This window comes from Stigmatopora argus, chromosome 6, assembly GCF_051989625.1.
Source record: "Stigmatopora argus isolate UIUO_Sarg chromosome 6, RoL_Sarg_1.0, whole genome shotgun sequence".
NCBI lineage: Eukaryota > Metazoa > Chordata > Actinopteri > Syngnathiformes > Syngnathidae > Stigmatopora > Stigmatopora argus.
In genome coordinates this window covers 20,762,482-20,788,907 of record NC_135392.1, presented here as the reverse complement: position 1 = coordinate 20,788,907, position 26,426 = coordinate 20,762,482, and the positions used below count along the sequence as shown (strand labels likewise).

General features: G+C 42.0%; 1 protein-coding gene across 7 annotated transcripts in view; it reads left to right on the top strand.

Moving 5' to 3' along the window:
- Positions 1–5,136: 5,136 nt before the first annotated feature.
- acad9 (acyl-CoA dehydrogenase family, member 9) overlaps positions 5,137–26,426 on the top strand; it is a 156,857-nt gene continuing 135,567 nt past the window's right edge. For 4 of the 7 annotated variants that reach the window (XR_013300578.1, XM_077602709.1, XM_077602710.1 and 1 more), the window contains exons 1-3: positions 5,139–5,656; positions 5,813–5,906; positions 23,479–23,580. Coding sequence is in view for 6 of the 7 variants with exons in the window: in XM_077602709.1 (XP_077458835.1) it covers positions 5,489–5,656; positions 5,813–5,906; positions 23,479–23,580 (364 nt within the window). In the remaining variant the exon portion in view is untranslated. Of the gene's footprint in view, positions 5,657–5,812; positions 5,907–23,478; positions 23,581–26,426 lie in introns of all 7 variants that reach the window. The other 3 variants (XM_077602712.1, XM_077602708.1, XM_077602713.1) reach the window with 3 other exon arrangements.

Here is a 26,426-nt window from a genome sequence, read left to right as displayed (position 1 = left end):
TTTTCACCGAGCACAGTGCTCTGTGGGCAGACAGGGGTGACACATGCCCCGCTGGAATCCTGAGCACCATATTTTTTTCTAAGTGTTAGCACCACATACATCGGCGGGGTTTTTTCCCTGAGCGTATCCGAAAAAACGTCTATATACGACCATTCGCCAAACGGCTCAAAATGCGTTTAATGATTAAATACAAATACTAGTACATGTCCTTGTTATTCCTAAATGAATGTTATCGGTTACGGACCGGCCGTAAATGGCGCGCGGGCCGAGGTTGAAAAACTGGTACACACACGATCCGGGGGCGGGGCGAGCGCGCCGGCGAAACTTCCGCTCCGCGGAAGCTCAGTTCGGCCGATTGACCGTTCGGTGGAACGTCCATTCGGCGACCTGTCCCTCTGTCAAACGTCCGTCGGCGAAACGTCTTTCAGTGAATCATCCGAGCACCCTTTTTTGATGATTGGATTGGATTGGATAACTTCATTCATCCTGTATTCGGGAAATTTCATTGTAACAGTAGCAAGAAAAGGCATAGTTATAAGTTAGACAGTACAGTCGCAAAGGCCGCAGAACAACAAAGCAAAAACACAAAGTACAAAGCAAATCAAAGTAAATGGGATGATGATGATGATAAAGCCTATGTCTGAACAGTCTGAACAGTAAATCTGCAATCTCACAGGCTGAAGGGAGCTTGCTGAGTGCAAAAAAGTGTGCGGCTTTGGAAAATCAGTCAACTGTAGTCAGAATGACTGCGTGGCTCCGGGACATGGGGAGACCTGTGACGCCGTCAATTTGTCCCCCTCCCGAATGTGAATAAGATGGTAGGCTTTACGGAGGTCCAACTTGGAAAAAATGCGGGAACCATGAAGCGGAGTGGATCATTTTTTCCAATATTGATATTTCGCCTTAAAGTACTGTCTATTCAAATGTGAATGTCATAATATACTGTTGAATTGGATTGGATAACTTCATTCATCCCGTATTCGGGAAATTTCATTGTGACAGTAGCAAGAAAAGGCATAGTTATAAGTTAGACAGTACAGTCGCAAAGGCCGCAGAACAACAAAGCAAAAGCGCAAAGTACAAAGCAAATCAAAGTAAATGGGATCATTAAGAATCACCAAATCAAATCATTAAGACAGAAAAGCAACAAAAACACCCAGTTGAACCCAGGACCCCAGAGCTGTGAGGCTGACGCGCTAACCACTCGTGCCTCCGGGCCGCCCTGTCTAAATATGTAAATTATCAAATGAAGGAAAATAGCATGCAGTCATGGCATTGACGGTCCGGTTTGGTGTGCTCAGTTTTGCATCCCTGCTCTTAGGTTAGAACTTTATTTCATCCCGTATTCGGGAAATTTCTTGGTTGCAGTAGGAAGACAGACACAAGACACACAAGACATTGTCGACTAGCACAAAGAAACCAAGCCACGCGACGGGTGGGGCTGAGTCGCAAAGGCCTCAGAGCAACAAAGCAAAAAGCACAAAGAACAAAGCAAAGTATATGGGATCATTAAGAATCATTAAATCAAATCATTACGACAGAAAGCAGCAAAAACACAAAACGAGCAAGAGTGGACGGAGCTACCTCTACCGGCTGCCACTTGAACGGCGCCATCTTGGTTTCGGTAGCAAAAACGGATAGACTCAAAAACACGTTGTAAAGTTGGACAAAAACTGGAACCACACACAGGAAGTCTTCCACGAGATGGGGAACTTCTGCAGACTGTGACCGAGGTAGAGAATATGCAGAGTCACTCTTGCAAGCTTATCCGCACAGTTCCTCAGTAGTCTGGAGCTGAAGACAACAGTAGCAGAGTAGGGCACCTCGACTCCGTTGCTGGTAAGCGCTGAAGACTGACATATTTTAACCATATAATCTAATTAAGACTATGTCATATTTTAATCATATATTTTATTACAGCTGCTTCATTTTTATATATTACTACTGTATGATTAAACACTTGTTTTCAGCTCGATGACCACGCGAACAGAAGGTTCCCTTATAATAATGCTTGTACAATGAACAAAGGCTCTCCGTCTGAGATTCTTTTGAGGTTGATTACAGACAGCTTCCATACAATGTCAGCTGATAAGGAGGCGAGCGGAGTGGAGCTCCAAGGCCAGCGGAGATACAGAGACGACGGACAGTGGAAAAATCCCGAAGGAGGAAGGCACCCTTTAAGACAGTCATGGACCAGTCACCATCTTATTGTTAATCAGCTAATGAATATTCATTTTTGTATTATTATAACTGGGCAAACTCGGGGTTGGACGTTGTCTCTCTCATCCTCCACTGGGCGCAGAGACGCTCAGCGGACTTATGTTTGGTGGGGACTGGAGCTCTGTATAGATCAATTTTTCTGAAATAAATCATCTTTGGATTAACCCGTTAAACCCTGGTCTGTCTCCTCCGATGCTGATTACGCCACATTGTTAGACGAGATAAGACAATTTTAGGCGTTGGAGTCAGATGCTAAAACTTAATGTCTAACAGCGCCGACAGCTCTTCCATCTTATCCCACGATGGAATGGTTGGTCATAAGCGTTGCCTCTTCTCCCGGCACTTTTGTCCAGCTCCGAATCTCCGGCGGCATCGAGGTGTTCCTCCTTCTGCTGCATATTGTAACAGGTAGTCCCATGTGTGTGACTGCGTAGGCATGGCTGAATGGTTCCAAAAAAGAAGTAGCCGAAAGAAGCCAGGCTAACAGAACAAGGAAAATTGTAAAAACATTAAAGTAAAAAGTATAAAGTACTTGTTTTGTTACCATGACAAAGTAGTGTGTAAGTATGTTTTTTTCTTTCGTGTGTACGCCAAAATTGCGAACGCTTTTTTATACCTTTTTTAAAAGGTTTTGATGTGTTAATTTTTATTTGATTAATCGCTTGTTACAGTTTTCTTTGTGTAGATAGGGGCCTGTTATGAATTATTTGTTATAAAAATTAACTTAAAGGTTTGAGCCATATTCAAATTCGCTTACTGAAGAACAGTGGCGGTCGGTGCATTTTCTCGTAGCGCCTTCAACGTATCAATCCAACCCTCAAAAACTATTTTATGGCTATAAAACCTCTACTGCAGCTAGAGCTGAGACACATAAAAAATAATCAATAAATCAATGCACAAAAATGGGGTAAAATCCACTTCCTAGCAGCATTTCATGATTAAATCCAGATACTGGAGCTTTTCACACATTAAAACCAGGCCAGGGGGTGATTTCCCGGGAAAAGACAGCGATGAACGTCAATGGCATACGGGCAAACATTGCCCGAAAAGGGGGTAAAATCCAGCCGAAAACAGCATTTATTGATTAAATACAAATACTGGAGCTTTTTAGACATCAGAACCGGGCCCGGAGTATCATTTCCCCGGTAAAAAGACAGCGATGAACGTCAATACGTCCATACGTGAAATGACAAAAAATGCACTAAAATTAGGTGAAATCCACTTCCTAGCAGCATTTATTGACTGAATACAAATACTGGAGCTTTTGAGACATTACAACCAGGCCAGGGGGGTTATTTCCTCGGGAAAAGACAGCGATGGACGTCAATGGCGAAACGGCAAAAATTAAACTGGGGTAAAATCCACATCCTAGCAGCATTTAGTGATTAAATACAAACACTGGAGCTTTTCAGATATCAGAACTGGGCCCACAATTGAAATATTATTTAGGAATATAGCCATATTATACTCACCAAAAAATATTTTTAACTGTACACAATATCCATCCTCCTTTCTTTCTTCCTTCTTTCCTATCACCATCGAAGCTAATGATGAGTCAAGCCTGTCCTGTCATATTTCCGGCATAGTCCGTTTTGAAAATAGCTTTAAATCAACACAATATACTATTTGCTTGTGCAGCTAAGTTAGCGCACTGAAAGTGCCACACACACAATTTTCCCGGCTGTAACAGGCTTGCTAGCTTGGGGGTTGACCGCCCTTTCTTAATGATGTCCATTTTTTTCTGGAAAAGTCCGTCTGGAAAATAGCTTAGTGAGCGAATCTGCAACAGAATCCATTTGTTTTTGCTACTGTCAGCCATTGTGGGTGGAGTTTGCGACCTCTGGCTTTCGCCCGCCTACTAGCCAATCATAGTTGGTGAAAGCAATGACGTATCCCAGCCAGCAAAATGCTAATGCGTATGAAAAAGCATTGTGGGGTTGCCAACTCGAAATCTGATTGGTTAAAAGCAACAGTCTAGTTTAATGCAGCAGAGCCCGCAGAACTGATTGTGAAGGCTTTGAGGCAGATCTGATCTGGCAACAAATAATGGCTGAAATGTGATTGGTTAAATGCTTCAATATGAAAACACACATCTGGAAGCAGTGCAACCAGGGGGAAAAGCAATGAAAGGAAGCAAACAGACCATTTGGAATAATAAGTATTGATGGACAAAATATAATATGATTCAGATATTTCTTAGGCCAGCAGAGAAGGCCTTGAACGCCCGGACGGCCCGCCACTATCTGATCGTTGTTTGGGCAGTCTTCACAAGGAGGTGTGAAAAACTGTCTGTGCCCCCTGGTTGTTTGCAGTATAAACAATTGAGCTGTGTTCTGGCAGTTGTAAAACTTTCCCTGACCTATCTAAATATCTTGTTTCCATGGTTCAAATGGAAGTGTCATATCTTCAGAATCTCTATCTCACCAGATGCCTAAGTTAAGACCCAATAGTATTTGATTTCAAACCAGTCATATCCCCTTGCAACTGAAACCTACCAACTTGTATTCAAATTAACACCCACTTTGGGCAGAGGCAATGAAAGCTTTAAGAAATTGAGTCAGAACGAGAGTATCGCCTTTTCTTTGGTCAATAAAGACCACTGCTCATGGGAGCTTCAATAATGCCTTGCCTATATTTTTGTTGAAACTTGTCTCACCAGATCTTTCAGAACAAAGAAAAGAACATCCCACAATATCTCAAGAACCGTATCTGCAAAAGCGAAATTTTATGCAGCATAAAAGACTGATACTATAAGCAGTTGTATTAGGTTCACTTTGTCTTCTTGTTTCATCTATGTTTTGACTGATTCGTTTATAACAGACACAGTGACACTCTGATGAAGGCGGAAGTAACACGGCGAAACATGTCAGGTAACAAAACGACCTAAAAACACAAGAAGAAGAAGAAGAAGAAGTAGGAGGAGAAGAAGAAGAAAAAGAAGCAGCGGCACACGAAGAAAACGAAGAGGAAGAAAACGAGGAAGAAGAAAAAGTAGAAGAAGAAAAAGAAGAAGAAGAAAAAGAAGCAGTAGCAGCAGAAGAAGAAGCGTTGTCTCTATTCAAGGGGACACTTATTGGTCTCACCTCACTCCTCTATTAGCTTTCCTCCTCTTCCACCGCAATTGCTACTAGGGAGCTGCCATTTAAACTAACCGAGGAGGAAAGTGTTAGGGAATTGGGAAATAAGATGAGTGCAGAATCGTATTAAATTTTCTTCTTCTTACCCATTTCTTTTAAAATTTCCATCCTGTCTTTTCGCCCAACAGAATATGAATATGACTAGAAAAATGGCCCTCTCTAGTCTTTTTCTGATTCGAAAACAGCTCCGACGCCATGTATGGCCGAAATATGTCTGTTACCCGCTTCACAGGTCAATTAAAACTTACCCGCGAGAACTCATGTATGCCAAAGACTTGTTCGTCGGCCAGATAAATAAGGTAATATTAACAATGTCAAAGTGATACGAAATAATAAAAAAAATGTTTGTTATTATGTTCTCCTCAAATGATGCCCTATGTTCGTGTATATACATTGGTCTGTGTATGAATATTGTATCAATGTTTTTAAATGCTGAGACCGTTTTTCACCCTCAGGCGGTAGTATTTCCCTATCCAGAAATTGGAATGGAAGAATTGGAGGAAATTAACCAGTATGTTCTTCCAGTGGAAAAATTCTTCAATGAGAAAGGTGAGGGTGACATGATTGATTCAAAAGTTTTACATTAATAACTAGCCTCCAAATATTTACCACTACATGATATTTGTCAATTTATCTTCTACAGAAACAAAAAAAAAAATTGGGTAACACTCCAAAAAGTATTACATTGTAATGAAATATTTCATTAGTATTGTTAGCTTTGTGTCTTGGACCTTGTTAGATGTTCTTTTCTTTGTTCTGGAAGATCTGGTGAGACAAGTGTTAACAAAAATATAGGCATGTCATTATTGAAGCTTCCACCAGTTCTCTTTATTGGCTCGAGAAAAGGGGAGATTCCCATTCTGACTCAATTTCTTAAAGCCTTCATTGCCTCCACCCAAAGTGGGCGTTAACATAAACATTTGTTGAGATAAAAGATTCTCAAGATATAACACCTTTCTTTCAACTAATGGAACAGGATATTTAGACAGGCCAGGAATGATCAAATTACTAAAGGCAGTGGCTCCTTAGCCGGTAACCGGTCAAATAGTCCCAGGGGCTATTTAGCCGGTAACCGGTCAAATAGTCCCAGGGGCTATTTAGCCGGTAACCGGTCAAATAGTCCCAGGGGCTATTTAGCCGGTAACCGGTCAAATAGCCTATATGGCCCCATATGGCTATTTAGCCAGTAAGAATTCTGTGTAGGGTAAATAGTAAGAAACTACGGCTATGGAGCCACTGCCTAAATAAAAGTCATTAAATCCCTATTCACCTAATATTAAAATCTATCAATTGGCAATAACACATCAAATTTCAATAAGATTGGTTGAAGGGTTTAGAAAATCCCCTATTCACTCAATGTTAAATAATAGGTTACCGGCTAAATAGCCCCTGGGACTTGACCAGTTACCGGCCAAATAGCCCCTGGGACTACACCCCCCCCCACACACACACACACATACACAGTGGCTAAGGAGCCACTGCCATTACTAAAAGCTACACAACTCCAGAACACAGCTAAATTGTTTATACACCAAACACCCAGAGCTACCTGCTGTTTTTCCATACATTGTTGTGAAGACTGCCGAGACACAATGATCAAATTAGTGGCTATCACACACCTACACACACCCACACACATCCACACCTACACACACCTACACACACCTACACACACCCACATACCCACACACCTACACACACCCACACACCTACACCTACACACACACCTACACACACCCACACACCAACACCTACACACACCTACACACACACCTACACACACACCTACACACACACCTACACACACACCTACACACACACCTACACACACACCTACACACACACACCTACACACACACACCTACACACACACCTACCCACACACCTACACACACACCTACCCACACACCCACACACCTACATGCACACCTACACACCCACCTACACACAAACCCACACACCTACACGCCCCCCCCCCCCCCCCCCCACACACACACATACACAGTTGTGGTCTAAAGTTTACATACACTTGTGAAGAACATAATGTCATGGCTCTCTTGAGTTTCCAGTTATTTCTACAACTCTGATTTTTCTCTGATAGAGTGATTGGAACAGATACTTCTTTGTCACAAAAACATTCATGAAGTTTGGTTCTTTTATGACTTTATTATGGGTGAACAGAAAAAATTGATCAAATCTGATGGGTCAAAAATATAAATACAGCAGCGCTAATATTTGGTAACATGTCCCTTGGCCATTTTCACTTCAATTAGGCGCTTTTGGTAGCCATCCACAAGCTTCTGGCAAGCTTCTGGTTGAATCTTTGACCACTCCTCTTGACAGAATTGGTGCAGTTCAGTTAAATTTGATGGCTTTCTGACATGGACTTGTTTCTTCAGCATTGTCCACAAGTTCTCAATGGGGTTTAAGTCAGGACTTTGGGAAGGCCATTCGAAAACCTTCATTCTAGCCTGATTTAGCCATTCCATTACCACTTTTGATGTGTGTTTGGGGTCATTGTCCTGTTGGAACACCCAACTGCGCCCAAGACCCAATCTTCGGGCTGTTGACTTTAGGTTATCTTGAAGAATTTGAAGGTAATCGTCCTTCTTCATTATCCCATTTACTCTCTGAAAAGCACCAGTTCCATTGGTAGCAAAACAGCCCCACAGCAGAATACCACCACCGTGTTTGAAGGTAGGCATGGTGTACCTGGGGTTAAAGGCCTCACCTTTTCTCCTCCAAACATATTGCTGGGCATTGTGGCCAAACAGCTCGATTTTTGTTTCGTCTGACCACAGAACTTTCCTCCAGAAGGTCTTATCATTGTCCATGTGATCAGCAGCAAACTTCAGTCGAGCCTTAAGGTGCCGCTTTTGGAGCAAGGGCTTCCTTCTTGCACAGCAGCCTCAGTCCATGGAGATGCAATACACGCTTGACTGTGGACACTGACACCTGTGTTCCAGCAGCTTCTAATTCGTAGCAAATCTGCTTTTTGGTGACTCTCGTTTGAATCTTCACCCTCCTGACCAATTTTCTCTCAGCAGTAGGTGATAGCTTGTTTTCTTCCTGATCGTGGCAGTGAGAAAACAGTGCCATGCACTTTATACTTACAAACAATTGTATGCACTGTTGCTCTTGGGACCTGCAGCTTCTTTGAAATGGCTCCAAGTGACTTCCTGACTTGTTCAAGTCAAGTATTCGCTTTTTCAGATCCATGCTGAGCTCCTTTGACTTTCCTATGGTAGTGTTTATGGGCGTTTGCATCCAATGAGCCCTATTTAAATGGCCTCAGAGAAGTCACCAGCTGTAGTCACTCATAATCACTCACAAGAAGTTAAGAGACCATGCTATGAAGCTTATTTCACTGACACAACTTTCTAAGTCACCAAAATTGCTAATTCGTGCTGCTGTATGTATATTTTTGACCCTGCAGATTTGATCACTTTCTCTTAACCCATAATAAAGTCATAAAGGAACCAAACGTCATGAATGTTTTATGTGACATAGAAGTATCTGTTCCAATCACTCTATCAGAGAAAAATCAGAGTTGTAGAAATAACTGGCAACTCAAGAGAGCCATGACATTATGTTCTTCACAAGTGTAAACTACTATTTTTTTGTGGCTCCAGGCATATTTCGTTATTGTTTTTTTTCCATCCAATTTGACTCTTTTAACATTTTGGGTTGCTGACTCGAGGTTAGCACATCTGCCTTATAGTTCTGAGATTGAGGGTCTGGCCCCTTTTATACAGGGCATCTATGTTTGTGGACCAGTCTAGTTTGTTGTTGAGGTGAACACCTAGGGAACTTAAAATTTTCCACGATTTCAATGTCTGTACCCTGGCTGTTCACCTGAGTGGTCTGTTGAGGATTCCTCTGAAAATCGTTGACCATTTCCTTTGTCTTACTGGTGTTGATGTAGAGGTGGTTTTGCCTACAGCAGGCAACAAAGGCTGTGATGATTCCCTTGTACTCTAGGTCGTTCCCGTCCGTCACTTGTCCAACAATAGCGGTGTCGTCAGAGAACTTCTGGAGGTGGCAGGTGTCTGTCTGTATTATGTTTGAAGTCTGATGTGTAGAGGGAAAAGAGGAGTGGGGAGAGCACTGTGCCTTGTGCTGCAAGCTACCACATCAGATGTACAGTCCTAGAGTCTCACATATTGTGGTCTGTCAGTGAGGAAGTCGATCATCCATGCGGCTAGGTGGTTCCTTACTCCAGCCTCTTCCAGTTTCCCTTTCAGTAGGACCTGCTGAATGGTGTTGAACGCATTGGAGAGGTCAAAAACATCATTCTCACCGTGCTTCCCGTGTTCTCCAGGTGTGAAAGAGACCTGTGCATCCGGTAGGTGGTAGCATCTTTCACACCAATGCCTGGACGATAGGTGAACTGCAGAGGGTCCAGCTCTGCATTCATCAGGGGGCTGAGGTGATTGAGGATGATTCTCTCAATGTCTTGACCAGGTGAGAGGTTAATGCTACCGGCCTGAAGTGGTTTGGCACCCTGGGGTTCGCATTCTCTGGAACTGGGATCACACAGGAAGTTTTCCACAAGGTGGGGACCTTCTGCAGACTGAGGCTGAGGTTGAAAATATGCAGAATCACTTTGCCAAGCTGATCCACACACTCTCTCAGTGGTCTGGAGCTGAGGCCGTCTGAACTGGTAGCCTTCCTTGCCTCGATCTTCTTTAGCTCTTTTATCACCTGATCGACAGTTATGCAGAGACCGGTGGAAGAGGGGGAGGAAGAGGAGGAGGAGAAAGAGGGGGGGGGGAGTTGCTTCTGGTCTGGGGGGTCAGGGCAGTGGGGGCAGAACTGAATCTGTTAAAGAACAGATTCAGTTCATTGGCCCACTCCATGTCTCCGGACTCCGGGTCTCTCTCACTGTTGCCTCCATGGCCCGAAATGGTCCTCAAGCTCCTCCAGACCTCTTTGGTGTTGCCTCTCTGGAGTTGGTTGTTAGAATTATTATGGAATATTCTATATGTGTTGTAAGCATTTTTCAATAAGTAGTAAGGCTATAAATCAAGTCATGGGAAGATGGACTTTTTCCTCCACATTCTACTCCTCAAGGGCAAAGAAAAAGAGGTCACGGCGTTACGGACACTTCTACCAAATGTTATGACGAGACTCCACCAGCAGATTTGCTTTGCTTACATTATAATACTGCTTTGTTTACCTTGAAAGCATTCCTCACACTGTTGTTTTTCTAACCAGCGAGAGTGTTATTGTACTGATTACATAACCATGTTTTTCGAATGTCGCGATTAAATACAATGATTCAGTTACTGCAATTCAGAATGCACTGTGGACTGAGACGACGTCACAAGGCATCTCCTTCGAAGTTGTAGGCAGAATTTGTTGAAAGATGTTTTTCCTGTTTTAATTAAATATTACTAATAATGATTTAAAAGGTTTGAATCATTATTCCAACATTTGCTTCTTCGAGTAGCCGGGGTCAACACACCGATAAGGAATCCAGACGCTGCAGTTTAATATCTGGAGTGACCGTGCACGGCGAGAATCCCTTTTCCAGGCTGGATTATTTCTCAGCAGCGCCTGTTTTCTAATCGGTTGACGACTATCCTCTGGGTAAGCATCTTTCGACATTTCTGCCGAGTCCGCGTGTGATGGCTGCATATTGTTGACGGGATCCAAATGCGCGAAGGGCATCACACGCGAAGGCCTTATTTTGAGAAGTAAGGCTCGCGTCCTGGGGATTAGCGATTTTAAAACCCTGCGAATACTAGTCACTAGCAGGTAGACACGGTGTGGTCTATAAACGTCGACGGTGTTTGGGTGTGTGTGTAGTTGTTAAAAAAAACCTAAAAAGAAAAAAAGGTACTACGGGGATACACACAAATCCACTCCAAAAATGGGTGGTGCAAACAGTAAAGCGGCTATTGACGTCTGCCGTGTAAAGATTGGATTGTTGAAAATCAAAGCGCTACAAGGATTAAACACCTAAACTTATGGATAAATAAATATGGATTTGCTGGCCAGCTTAATATGCATAAGATATTGATACTGCAGGATAAAATACGTGCTCAGCATGGGGGAAATCTTAACAAAATGGAGCAGGAGGGATATAATGATACCTATTATTGGTTTATGATACATGGGTTAAATCAGTTGATAACGGTGGGACTGGAAACACAGAGGCTGTGTTATTCCACAGAAAAGAGGACGACTAGCCCGGTGGGGAAGAAGTGTGTTGTTGTTGTTGTTAAAAAGGAGGGCCCCCTCCGACAAATATGACCAGGTCGGGAGGGCCCGTGGGGGACATGGGGAGAAAACGCTATCTCCCCAGCCTGGGGCGCCGCCAATGAGTGATGTGTTTATTGAACAATATCCCATGATCGAAGTTGCTAATACTAATGTGGGCAAGGAGCAGGCTCCTACTAAATTTGGATGTTCGAATCCAAAAGCTGATGGTGGCCCGTTGTGTCATGACGGTCGTAATTTGAATTTGAGAGTGCATGAACTGATTGATCGGGTTACGGGGAAGTTTAAAACAAAAGTTAATTATACCGTGATCAGCAGAGCTAAGCAGAGGGATGGTGAGCCTTTTGCAGAATATCAAATCAGGATGACGGCTTGTTTTAAGGCCAACAGCGGCATCGCTGAAGACCACGCAGTGGGCAGCATTTATCAGGAGCAGCTAAAAAATGTGTTGCATGCTCATTCAAATGTGTTGCATGCTCATTCAAATTATACTTATATATATTACATATCGCTTGATTGCCTGGACAAAAAGGTCTCTAAAAACAAGGCAGGCCTGCTCAAAATGATTTGAATGAGGATTTTGAACATGAGGATGTTGAGCTAATTTTAAACCAGAGATCACATTCTTTGGGAATGAATTCAATTGGATTTTTTTGTGTGATGCTGAAAGTTGTAAAATGGCAATTAAAATGGTTATTTCAAAGTGCTAGGCATACTTGTTAATAGTAACTAAATGTACTGTCAATGTACTGGAATGAAATGGCTTATTGTGGCTTATCCTGGGTTCGTTCCCGTCTGCTAGCGGGAATATTTTGGTTAACAGAAATACAAAACAGCCAATTAAATGTTTAGCGGGGTTGCCAAAACTGCGTTTTGGTCAGACTCTAAACTTGCCGAATAATGCTTTGATTGCGGGGGGAGCGCTCTGTTTTGTTGCGGCTGAATATTACAATAATTGGCCTTGGGGGTGCTGAAGCAAACTTGAGGGCAGAAATGGGTTTTGCTATGATATAGTTGTGCTTGCAGCATATTGTGATTATGGGGTCTTGGCAAACTATGATGATATGATGATATAGTTGGATATCGGGAGAGTAATTAATTTAGTTTATTAATTTAGTCTTCTCTAAAAAATAATTGCTCACAGGAGGCACAGGAGGCGAAGCATTGGGCACAAAGAAAAGAGAGCATTTTGGAATTTGTAAACAAAAGATAAGGATGCTGCTTCTGCAGCGAGCGTGACGGTCACAGTCAGCGGCTAAGGACGCGCTTCCGTTTAAACATTTCAGAATAAGAACAAAACATAGTCTGCAAGGGATGCAGGGTTCCGCGATTATCTTCGCATTTATTTTTGGGATTTAATCAGAAATGTCTTTCGAGGTGATAGAAAATCTGTTTGGCAAAGATTGATTTGGTAAAAGCTTTGGAATTGGGAATAATACTATTATTATTATTTTATTTTTTTGTTTTGTGAAGTTCAAAGGGCTCTTAATTGAAGAGAGCTAGTTTTGGAGGATAAAACAATATTATTACTGTTTTTGAATGGTTGGATTGTTCAAAATACTTTAATATAGGATTTTTTTTACAATATTATGGCATATTGGTGACAATTTGTGGGTCCTTTATTAAGAAAATTGTAATTAGGAAATGCCTAGTAAAAGGTGGATTTCTCTAATTTAATTGTACATTTTTCTTGTGGTAACAGGGAGCTATAAGAAATGGCTCTTATCTTAAGTAAACATAGTATGGGGTGATTTGCAATTCATGTCTTAGGTATTAAGAGTTATTTGGTTGTTAAAGAAATCAGACATGAAATTAACAATGCGGAAACGAGAAATTTCATGGCATTCGTCCAAATTGTTAGGTAAATTGAACCTGGCTGGGGTAGATAAGATAATTGGTTAAGGATAGGCATAGTTTCCCTAGAAGAAACATGGAGCGCCTTTAAGTGCACAAAACGCGTTCCCTGTTTGACCTGAAGGGGGCGTATGCTTTGGTATAGGTCATATTGATGACTATTGGGACGTTATTACTGTCTATTGCTTTAGGGGCATACACATTAAGAATTTAGCCAAAACTTACTGCATTGCAATTATGGGGTTAATACACCTGAATGTTACGGTGATAACGATGGGCAATAACAAGCTTAGATAAAGGGGAATATCTAAAAAAAAAATCTAAATTCAGGTGGGGCCTTTCATGGTGGGAAACAAGTGATGAAATAATGTCTATGTTTTAAAAATAACATCTCCAAATTATAAAATATCAACCTTGGAGAAATGCTTTAAGTAGATGGGTTGACTAGAATGGGCAAAATTCGATAACATTGAAAGGGGGTGTAACTTAATCCAGAACATGGAGATAAAGTTTTTACAAACGGTTAAAATACTAAAAGGGGGTGTGTGTGTGTTTCAATGTGTCACAACTTTTCCGTTATTGCATTATTGGCGAATAGATAGTTAATCACAGCCACTCGCATGGCAGTCCACATGCTGACTGACTGGGGTAAGGGGCGGTGGCAATTGAACAAATTTCTATTTTTAGATATGTGGCATGTGAATCTAATACATTAATTATCTAGTTTCTTCAGGCATCAATCTTGCGGTTCGAGGATCTACTAATGCGGAGTGGATCCAGACCTTCCGGAGTGTGGAGTATTCCTGGTGTCCTCAAGAATTCGTAGGTTCTCTCTGGGTACTCCAGTTTTACTCCAACAAACCAAAATTATGGATGATTGGGGGAGCACTCAAAGCAAATTCCTTGATTATGAGTGCGAGCGTGGATGACTGTCTGTCTTTTGTGTTTTAATTGGCTGGCCACCAAGATATATCAATACAGACGCTCCCCTACTTACGAACATTCAACTTACGAACAACGGTACATACGAACATGTCTGCAAATTGCGTTTAAGTCCAAAAATGTTCGCAAGTCCAATTTTGTATTTCGCGTCTTTTTCGGGGTAGTACTTCTTTCCGCCGCTAATACCGACGCCTGGCGCTGTGAGAGCTCAGCTCACCCAGCATCTACCTTCTTCGTTGCAATGCGGAAGTGCATGAATGTATCTCCAGTGTGCAAAGAACCTTTTTCATTTGTATCATTAAATATCTCATGCATCCAATATTGAATATGGTTGGTAAAAAGCTAAAGGCTTCTATTGAGGGAGTTGCAAGGAAGAGGCAAGCCATTTCATTTGAAACGAGCGGCAATAATAACGAAGCTTGATGCGCGTCAGAAAGTGGTGAGCGTTGCACATTCAGTACCATTTATAAACAGAAAGATCGAGCAGCAGGACCCAAATATTGAACGTTGCACAAAGTTTGCAAATTAATGGAATGATGCCATACAGTGCTACTGCATCATTTATGATGAAAAAAAGAAGAAAACTGTGCAATCGTCATTAGGTCGCTTCTTTTGGCCAGTTTCTAATACATAAATCTATCTCTCTCTCTACAGTACTGTACATATTCTCTCCATTTTATTAAATGTTTTTTTTTTCAGTACAAACCAATGCGTGTTACTTATACAAGCCTTAAACATACAAATGCACTTATATAAACCTTCAATATACTTATATAGGCCTTAAACATAAATTATAATACAAAATATAGCACTAAATCAACTTACAAACAAATTCAACTTATGAACAATCGCTCGGAACCAATTGCGTTCGTAAGTTGAGGAGTGTCTGTATTCTAATATCAAGGTGGAATATTTCTGAAATCACTGATAAGCCTTTCAAGGACAGCGGTGGCAGAGTAGGACAGAAACAAAAAGAAAAGAATTTCGCCAAATGAAATTTTTTGATTTCTGCAATGCGAAATTTTGGGAACCTGGGGGACTAAACAAAAACAAAAGTCTTATCTAGGAGGGCTACCATTTTGAGTCATGGTAAATTTCATGCCTCAAAAAAGGGGGAGGTTATATATTCAATCTATATGCAGATATATGGCCAAAACACGGGCGATTCCCCCTTATGTCAAGCTGCAAAAGCTACATATCCATTTCAAAGGATACACATGGATTTTATAGAATGTGTGGTACATAACAGTCCTAAAACAGATTGGGGAAACCTTGTTGCAGAAACTGGTCTAGATTGGCAAGCTTGGATGACACACGTGTGCGAAAAAACCATCAGGCCTTCGATAAAATTAACCCATACGGTGGGGCATTACAAATCATAATTCAGACTGACAAATTAACTTGTGGATCTTTGTCTGACATTTTTCCTAAGTCCATGGGTAAGAAGGTCGTCAGAGATGGAAACACCCGGATCTGCCATAGTAAAATTAAAATCTGAGATGACCAGAGAATTCATTTCTGCAACGGGGAGTTCCCAAACGGGAGGCGGTAAGAAATAATTGGTTATTGTTGATGGAAAATGCAGCTATTATAAATCAAACCTGTATCAAACCTGTATAACATGTATGGGGGGCCGACCTCTCTTAAGAGTAGTACCCGCGCAAATTACCCCTGATTGTGTAAAGGAGATAATGACAAAAGATGTAAGCCCAAAATGTATGAAATGGAATAATGTCTACCCAGTTACAACGGCAGCAAAGGACAAGCCTAACTTTTCAACACATGTCGCGCGTTTAATCATTTTACCTGCTTAGTCCTCACAGGGCACGGTCCGGCACTGGGAGCGATAAATGTGACGTGGTGTGCCCACGTCCTAAAACAGACTGCACCCCTGATACCACGTTCTGACCTATGGTGGTGGTGCGGCCAAAACAAATTATACGACGCCTGCCAAAATGCAGCAGGACTTTGTGCCTTGGTCTCACTGCTATTACCAGTGTCTGTTTTTCCATCTACAGTAGAGGAGATACAATTGGCTGCACAGAAATCCGGTATGATGGCGGGCCCCTCGCGACGGCGTCGATCGGCATGGAGAGAGGGTGATCCGACATACATTGATGCGATTGGCATCCACGGGGCGTACCAGATGAGTATAAGTTGGCTAATCAGATCGCAGCAGGTTGGGAGTATATTTTTCTTTTAATTACTCCAAACAAAAATGTTGATTGGATAAATTACCTGCATTACAATGTCCCAAAAAACTTGGAAATTATACTGAACAGGGATTTGTGGCGATAAAGGAACAACTGGCAGCCACTAGTCTGATGGCGTTCCAGGATCGTGCAGCGGTTGAAATGCTTCTTGAAGGAGCAGGGGGCGTATGCAACGTTTGAAAATGTTGCACTCAACAACACGCCCCCCACTGGGTCCCACACCAGGGCCAACGATGGCCTGCAGACCCTAAACCGCAAGATGAAAAAGCATCCTGGAGTAGAATAATGTCCGCTGACAGATTTGTGGCCTCACTAATAATGATTTGGCCTAATTTGTGGCATTTTCCGTAGCCCTTTTTGCTACGATTTTGACATTATGTGGGTGTTGTATTATTCCCTGCTTAAGATCTTTGATAAGCCGACTTATAACCACTGCGATTGCCCCTACAAATTCTAAATTGCATGCTGACACCAACAGTGAATTCCAGGAGCATGGTACTTCGGAGGATGGATTGGGCGAAAATGATCTTATTTTCTGCTTTTCAGACCTGCCGAACGAGTAGAGCCTAAGCGGGTAAAATTAAAACAGCCAACGGTGATATCCCTCTCATTTTGAATTTGTCATAAAATGAATAACAAACATATAGTAAAAGGAGGGAATGTTAGAATTATTATGGAATATTCTATATGTGTTGTAAGCATTTTTCAATAAGTAGTAAGGCTATAAATCAAGTCATGGGAAGATGGACTTTTTCCTCCACATTCTACTCCTCAAGGGCAAAGAAAAAGAGGTCACGGCGTTACGGACACTTCTACCAAATGTTATGACGAGACTCCACCAGCAGATTTGCTTTGCTTACATTATAATACTGCTTTGTTTACCTTGAAAGCATTCCTCACACTGTTGTTTTTCTAACCAGCGAGAGTGTTATTGTACTGATTACATAACCATGTTTTTCGAATGTCGCGATTAAATACAATGATTCAGTTACTGCAATTCAGAATGCACTGTGGACTGAGACGACGTCACAAGGCATCTCCTTCGAAGTTGTAAGCAGAATTTGTTGAAAGATGTTTTTCCTTTTTTAATTAAATAGTACTAATAATGATTTAAAAGGTTTGAATCATTATTCCAATATTCCAACTTGTATAAGTAACACGCATGGGTTTGTACTGAAGAAAAAAAACATTTAATAAAATGGAGAGAATATTGGATTGGATTACTTATATATATATATATATATATATATATATATATATATATATATATATATATATATATATATATATATATATATATATATATATATATATATATATATATAAAGTAATCCAATCCAATGGAGAGAATATTGGATTGGATTACTTATATATATATATATATATATATATATATATATATATATATATATATATATATATATATAAAGTAATCCAATCCAATATTCTCTCCATTTTATTAAATGTTTTTTTTCTTCAGTACAAACCCATGCGTGTTACTTATACAAGCCTTAAACATACAAATGCACTTATATAAACCTTCAATATACTTATATCAGCCTTAAACATAAATTATAATACAAAATATAGCACTGAATCAACTTACAAACAAATTCAACTTATGAACAATCGCTCGGAACCAATTGCGTTCGTAAGTAGGGGAGCGTCTGTAGTGTTTTTATGCGCATATAAGCCGTACCCTCGATTGTCTTTTTTTTGTCTGACAAAAGCGGCTTATACGCGAGTAAATACGGTATTCACTACATATGGTACCGAAACCTGGTTAAACAAGCTACCAGTATGAACACAATTCTCAAGTGAAATTTACAATTTTAAATCCTTACCTCCAACCCTCTGAAAAAACACCAAAAACAGGATATTAGATTGGAAAAAATGTTTTATTTCTTCTAATTCGCCATATATTGGCAAAGTAATAAATAACAAGTGGTTTAATAGTAATGAAATGTTTTTAATAGAAGTAAAATTAGACGGACTTTGCGAAGGGTAGAGACAGCGGCATACATGGAGGCGGGGGGGAGTGTTCGGGGGCACTTTATCCACGGCACTTATAAACAAACAAACAAATCTAAATTAACTGGGATAACTATATACAGACACTCAACGTTTAATGTAACTTCACACAAAACTGAATTCTAATTTTGTTTTTAATCTTTTTTTACCTTCGTTCTACGGGTTGACACCACCCGGACGCTCCAACAAAGTCTTCAAACGTACGACCAAGAGTTGTTTGTTTTTGCCTCCGCTTCAAAATGTTTTGAAAATGACGCGTAATCCTAGCTTTAGAATTAGCGCGCTACATCACTTGTAGGTTTGCTTTCTTGATGTGTCTTTTGAAGGCACGCGGGTTCTCCGCATTGTACACCAGTAACGGCTTAATTTTACAGTCACCGCTCGCATTAGCACACAACACTAGCGTTAAGCAGTCCTTCATAGGTTTGTGCCCCGGTAATGCCTTCTCTGCCACAATGAATGTCCGCCTGGGCATCTTTTTCCAAAAAAGACAAATTTCATCGCAGTTGAAAACTTGCTGGGGGATGTAACTTTCCTGGGTGATAATCAAGGCAAATGTCTTGATAAATTCCACCGCGGCTTTTGAATTGGAACTCGCCGTGTCGGATTACTGAATGTACTCCATATCTTTTTTTAAAATTTTTCAAAGCAGCCATGACTCGCTTTAAAGGGTTGTGAAGTTGTTGAAGGCTCTCCTTTCGTTGTTATCAAATCCATGTAAATTCCGCTGGCTTTTTCACATATGGTTGACTCGGTCACGCTATCTCCTGCTAATTGTTTTTCATTTAACCACAATAAAAGAAGGCTCTCCATCTCGTCATGACCTCTGGAAGGTCTCTTCTCCTTAATTGCGTCCTTCTGCTTAAGGATGGTGGATATAGTTGACGGATTCCTCTCGTACTCAATTATTTCGCGTTTCATGTCCATTGTCAACGGTCGCCTTTTCTTTGCAAAACTCTGCCGATCCATAGAATTGTTTACCTGGTATGTAAATGTAGACCAACGCGGGGGGAAAGCGGGTGTGTGGGGAAATGCAAAGTCCGCCCAGTGCTCGTAGATATTGGATAACTTTATTCATCCCGTATTCGGGAAATTTCGTTGGCACAGTAGCAAGAGGGTGAGGATGCAGGTATATGAAAGGCATTTTAGACATAAATAGATAGGTAATAAGTAAGTTAATAAATAAATACATGAATAAATATATAAATCAATAAGCGTGTTGCTTAGCACATATATACATACATACACATAAATGTACATGCATGCATACAGTAGGTCTTAACACTCAGCCATTTTTTTGTTAAAGAGCCTGACAGCTGATGGGAGGAAGGATCTGCGGAAGCGCTCCTTCCTGCAATGAGGGTGCCGCAGTCTATTGCTAAAGGAGCTTCGGAGGGACTCCACAGACTCATGCAGGGGGTGGGAGGTGCTGTCCATGATGGACATCATCCTGGTCAGCATTCTCCGCTCTCCCACTTCCTCCAGAGTCCAGAGGACAGCCCAGAACAGAGCTGGCTCTCCTGACCAGCTTATTCAGCCTGTTCCTGTCCCTCTCCGTGCTCCCGCATCCCCAACAGAGCACTGCATAAAACACTGTAGATGCCACCACAGTGTCGTAGAAAGTCCTCAGCAGTGTCCTGCACACTCCAAAGGACCGTAGACTCCTCAGTAGGTAGAGGCTGCTCTGGCCCCTTTTGTACAGGGCATCTATGTTTGTGGACCAGTCTAGTTTGTTGTTGAGGTGAACACCCAGGTACTTAAAATTCTCCACGATTTCAATGTCTGTACCCTGGATGTTCACCTGAGTGGTCTGTTGAGGATTCCTCCGAAAATCGATGACCATTTCCTTTGTCTTACTGGTGTTGATGTAGAGGTGGTTTTGCCTACACCAGTCAACAAAGGCTGTGATGACTCCCCTGTACTCCAGGTCGTTCCCGTCCGTCACTCGTCCAACAATAGCGGTGTCGTCAGAGAACTTCTGGAGGTGGCAGGTGTCGGTATTATGTTTAAAGTCTGATGTGTAGAGGGAGAAGAGGAGTGGAGAGAGCACTGTGCCTTGTGGGGCCCCCGTGCTGCAAGCTACCACATCAGACGTACAGTCCTGGAGTCTCACATATTGTGGTCTGTCAGTAAGGAAGTCGATGATCCATGCGGCTAGGTGGTTCCTTACTCCAGCCTCTTCCAGTTTCCCTCTCAGTAGGACCGGCTGAATGGTGTTGAACGCACTGGAGAGGTCAAAAAACATCATTCTCAGCGTGCTTCCCGCGTTCTCCAGGTGGGAAAGAGACCTGTGCATCAGGTAGGTGGTAGCATCTTCCACACCAATGCCTGGACGATAGGCGAACTGCAGAGGGTCCAGCTCTGCATTCATCAGGGGGCTGAGGTGATTGAGGATGATTCTCTCCAATGTCTTGATCAGGTGAGAGGTTAATGCTACCGGCTTGAAGTGGTTTGGCTCCCTGGGGTACGCAGTCTTAGGAACTGTGACCACACAGGAAGTTTTCCACAAGGTGGGGACTTTCTGCAGACTGAGGCTGAGGTTGAAAATATGCAGAATCACTTTACCAAGCTGATCCGCACACTCTCAGTAGTCTGGAGCTGAGGCCGTCTGGACCGGTAGCCTTCCTTGCCTCGATCTTCTTTAGCTGTTTTATCACCTGATCGACAGTAATGCAGAGACCGGTGGAAGAGGAGGAGGAGGAGAACGAGGGGGGAGCGTTGCTTCTGGTCTGGGGGGTCAGGTGAGTGGGGGTAGGACTGAATCTGTTAAAGAACTGATTCAGTTCATTGGCCCACTCCCTGCCGCCGGACTCTGGGTCTCTCTCACTGTTGCCTCCATGGCCCGAAATGGTCCTCAAGCTCCTCCAGACCTCTTTGGTGTTGCCTCTCTGGAGTTGGTTCTCCAGCTTCCTCCTGTAGATGGTCTTTCCCTTCCTTATATCTCTCTTCAGCTCCTTCTGGATATTTTATACATGAAAGAGATGCAAAAAAGACAGTGCCATGGCCACCTGGCTTGGTCTCATCACGAAATTTTGATCGTATCTCGGGCGAATTATTCGATCAAAATTTCCGTCGTAAGACGAGAATGTCGTATGACAAGGTACCACTGTATAATGATGCGGAGTTGACTTTTTCACCGGCGGAGTGCAGTTTTTCACCAGGATTTGGTCATAAAAACTGTTTTTTTTGGTACAAAATTTTACGTGTTATACTCGAATAAATATGGTAGCACATGTGATAAGCAGGGTTCATATGGGTGCTTGAAATTCCTGAAAAATGTACTATCGTGTTTTCAAGGTTTTGAAAATCCTTGACCTTTGCATATAGTCCTTAAACACTTTCTCGGAACCCTGTCTCATCATCTCATTTTCTGACCCGCTTTATCCTCATTTGGGTCGTGGGGGTGCTGGAGCCTATCCCAGCTGACTCCAGGCCAGAGGCAGGGGACGCCCTGAATCGGTGGCCAGCCGATCGCAGTGCACAAGAAGACGGACAACCATGCACACACACCCATACCTAGGGGCAATTTAGAGTGGTCAATCAGCCTACCACGCAGGCCCGGACGGAACATGCAAACTCACCACAGGTGGACGTGACCTGGATTTGAACCCAGGACCCCAGAGCTGTGAGGCTGACGCGCTAACCACTCGTGCCTCCGGGCCGCCCTGTCTAAATATGTAAATTATCAAATGAAGGAAAATAGCATGCAGTCATGGCATTGACGGTCCGGTTTGGTGTGCTCAGTTTTGCATCCCTGCTCTTAGGTTAGAACTTTATTTCATCCCGTATTCGGGAAATTTCTTGGTTGCAGTAGGAAGACAGACACAAGACACACAAGACATTGTCGACTAGCACAAAGAAACCAAGCCACGCGACGGGTGGGGCTGAGTCGCAAAGGCCTCAGAGCAACAAAGCAAAGAGCACAAAGAACAAAGCAAAGTATATGGGATCATTAAGAATCATTAAATCAAATCATTACGACAGAAAGCAGCAAAAACACAAAACGAGCAAGAGCGGACGGAGCTACCGCTACCGGCTGCCACTTGAGCGGCGCCATCTTGGTTGCAGTAGCAAAAACGGATACAGACTCAAGAAAAAGACGTAGAGTTGAATGAAACTGGAAACACACAGCAAGTCTTCCAGAAGATGGGGAACTTCTGCAGAATGACCGAGGTTGAAAATATGCAGAGTCACTCTTCCAAGCTTATCCGCACAGTCCCTCAATAGTCTGGAGTTGAAGAATCAACAGTAGCAGAGTATAACCCCTCGACTCCGTTTCCGGCCTGGTAAGCGCCAACAGCTCTTCCATCTTATCGGGGAGGGATCTCACTTTCCCCATAATAATAGATGGAATGGTTGGTCTGAAGCGTCGCTTCTTCTCCCAGCACTTTTGTCCAGCTCCGGATTTCCAGCGGCATTGAGGTGTTGCTCCTTCTGCTGCGTATTGTTCACAGCTAGTTCCATGTGTATGACAGTGTAGGCATGGCTGAATGGTTCCAAAAAAGAAGTAGCAGAAAGAAGCCAGGCTAACAGAACAAAGAAAGTTGTAAGAAAAAAGTATAAAGTAAAAAGGAATGTATTAAGAAAAAGATAAAAAGGCTGTAAAACATGAAAAACAAATGAGTGGACAGAGCTACTGCCACCGACTGCCGCGTGACGGCGCCATCTTGGGGGGGAAAAAAGTTAGCAGGTTCTGGTTCTGTTGATTTTATCATGTCGCGGATGTTGAAGCCATGTAGTGGTGATCACAGTATTTTCTATTCAAGGACTGTTTGAAATTTACAAGTTCATTTCTCCATATTAACTTCCAATTTACTTTACGACTTAGTAATGCAATGTTTTGTCTCCTGTCACAGTTGACTCAGCAAAGATAGACAGAGAAGCCAAAATACCCACTGAGACGTTGAATGGCTTGAAAGAACTAGGACTCTTTGGAATCCAGGTTCCAGAGCTATATGGTAAGTTGGAGAAACATAAATGCCAAATTATCAGTTATTTTGGCAATTTACTAGACATCGATCGATAAGGGATTTTTAAAAGCAGATGCCAATATCAACAATATTTTTGGGCCTAATAACAATTTCTAAAGCTCATTATGCAGTTTTTTTAATGAAAAAAAATGGTTATGAGAGGCAAGTTTTGACCAAATAGCTTGCTCCAAAAAATGACCTGATGCGATTTCCACCATTTGTGGTGGATGTGGTTACAACATTTGGTACGGCCAAATTTATAAACAAAAAGCATATTCCCAAGGGTTCATGACCCACTCTTTAAAACAATTTCAAGTTTCCTCAGTTTGAGTTTGATTCATTTAATTAAGAGACAGTCCATATTAATGAACATATAGTACATGTTCATCTTAGTGAGCATATACAGTTGTGGTCAAAAGTTTACATACACTTGTGAAGAACATAATGTCATGGCTCTCTTGAGTTTCCAGTTATTTCTACAGCTCTGATTTTTCTCTGATAGTGATTGGAACAGAGACTTCTTTGTCAAAAAAACATTCATGAAGTTTGGTTCTTTTATGACTTTATTATGGGTGAACAGAAAAAAATGATCAAATCTGATGGGTCAAAAATATACATACAGCAGCGCTAGTATTTGGTAACGTCCCTTGGCCATTGGTCAGGATGGTGACGATTCAACCAAGAATCACCAAAAAGCGGATCTGCCAAGAATTAGATGCTGCTGAAACACAGGTGTCAGTGTCCACACATCTGTGTCTGCTCATCACATGGACAAAGATAAGAGCTTCTGGAGGAAAGTTCTGTGGTCAGACGAAACAAAAATCGAGCTGTTTCGCCACAAAGCCCAGCAATATGTTTGGAGGAGAAAAGGTGAGGCCTTTAACCCTAAGTACACCATGCCTACCTTCAAGCACGGTGGTGGTATTCTGCTGCGGGGCTGTTTAGCTACCAATAGAACTGGTGCTTTACAGAGAGTAAATGGGATAATAAGGAGGAGGATTACCTTCAAATTCTTCAAGATAACCTAAAGTCATCAGCCCAAAGATTGGGTCTTGGGCGCAGTTGGGTGTTCCAGCAGGACAATGACCCCAAACACACATCAAATGTGGTAATGGAATGGCTTAATCATGCTAGAATTAAGGGTTTCGAATGGCCTTCCCAAAGTCCTGACTTAAACCCCATTGAGAACATGTGGACAATGCTGAAAAAACAAGTCCATGTCAGAAAGCCTTCAAATTTAACTGAACTGCACCAATTCTGTCAAGAGTGGTCAACCAGAAGCTTGTGGATGGCTACCAATAGCGCCTAATTGAAGTGAAAATGGCCAAGGGACATGTTACCAAATATTAGCGCTGCTGTATTTATATTTTTAGCCCAGCAGATTTGATCATTTTTTTTCTTTTCGCCCATAATAAAGTCATAAAAGAACCAATTTTCATGATTTTTTTGTGTGACAAAGAAGTATCTGTTCCAATCACTCTATCAGACAAAAATCTGAGTTGTAGAAATAACTGGAAACTCAAGAGAGCCCATGACATTATGTTCTTCACAAGTGTATGTAAACCTTTGACCACAACTGTATATGTAAATGTTTAAGATTATAGCAAAAGGCTAATTTCCATCTTAAGTCACGTGTGCAGGATGAAGATAAAATCAATAAGGCATAGAAACGATGAGGCATACATGCACTCACACACAACACAGTTCTAGGCAGCTTTGTGATCACAATTTTTTTCCATCTAACAGCCTGGCTTTAAGATATTTAGCGATGAGGTTCAGTTCACTATGGTAATTGGTATTAAGTTCCTGTTATGTGAGGCATGAACGCAGAAGGTGCTTTGGCTAAGTGCAGTCTTAATCAAGGGAACTACGCAGTCACCTCTAGAACAAGCTCTTGTTGATCTGTTTGATTTTTTTTAACAAGTTCTTGTGGTGGATGTCAAAAATGGATTACCTCGACAATAATCTTCATACAGAGGAAGCAGCAAAACACGTGGTAGTTTTTGACTCCCGGCCGGTGGAGGTTATCTGGAAGGGAGGCCCCATCTCGACCGCTCTCAAAATGGCTGCTGCTCGCTCCGCTTCCTTTGTTCTTGGCTAGCCCCCACCCTTCCTAAGAAGGGGGGAGCCGACGGACAGAGCTAGCGTCCACGTGGAGGTCCCCCAACCAGATACGCCGTCCGACCGGTCGGTGATGGTATTTAATAGAAGTTAGGCGGAGACAAACTTAAGGCGGGAACACGAAAGGGGTGTTATATACAAAGTGATGACAGGCCTTGACCTGTAGGTGTCAGTAAAAATTCTATTCTAGTGACTTTAAATTCATAAGAGTGCAGAAGGGTGCAAGATTAAATATAAGAATACAATTCATATTTCACAGTGTACATAGAGGTTTGTGATGGAAGATTTTGCATATTAAGGTGGCATCGGCATATATTACAATATTGTCAAAGTTCAGGCGCTTTTGTTGTAAACGGTTTCAATTGGTTTTAGTGTTGTCTTGCAGGCCGATGAACAACTTGTTAGGCAGTAAGCCATGTGATAGGTTCACCAATAGGCATTGCCAAATGCATGCACAAATAAAACAGACATAATAATAATAATCAGACAGGCTTTGTCATCATCATTGACTCGACAAAAAGCCAAATTGTCATCATACTCAGAAACTGCGTGTGACAAAATTGGTAGTGCTTCTTGATAGATCTGGATCTGTGTAAAACAACTTCAGGAGGCAGGTTAAGAAAGAGTAAGACCAATTTCAAAGAGATTTAGTTTATTACCAAACTGCAGTGTGGGGAGAGCTCAAACAGCGCGTACCGCTTACGGTCTGTTGT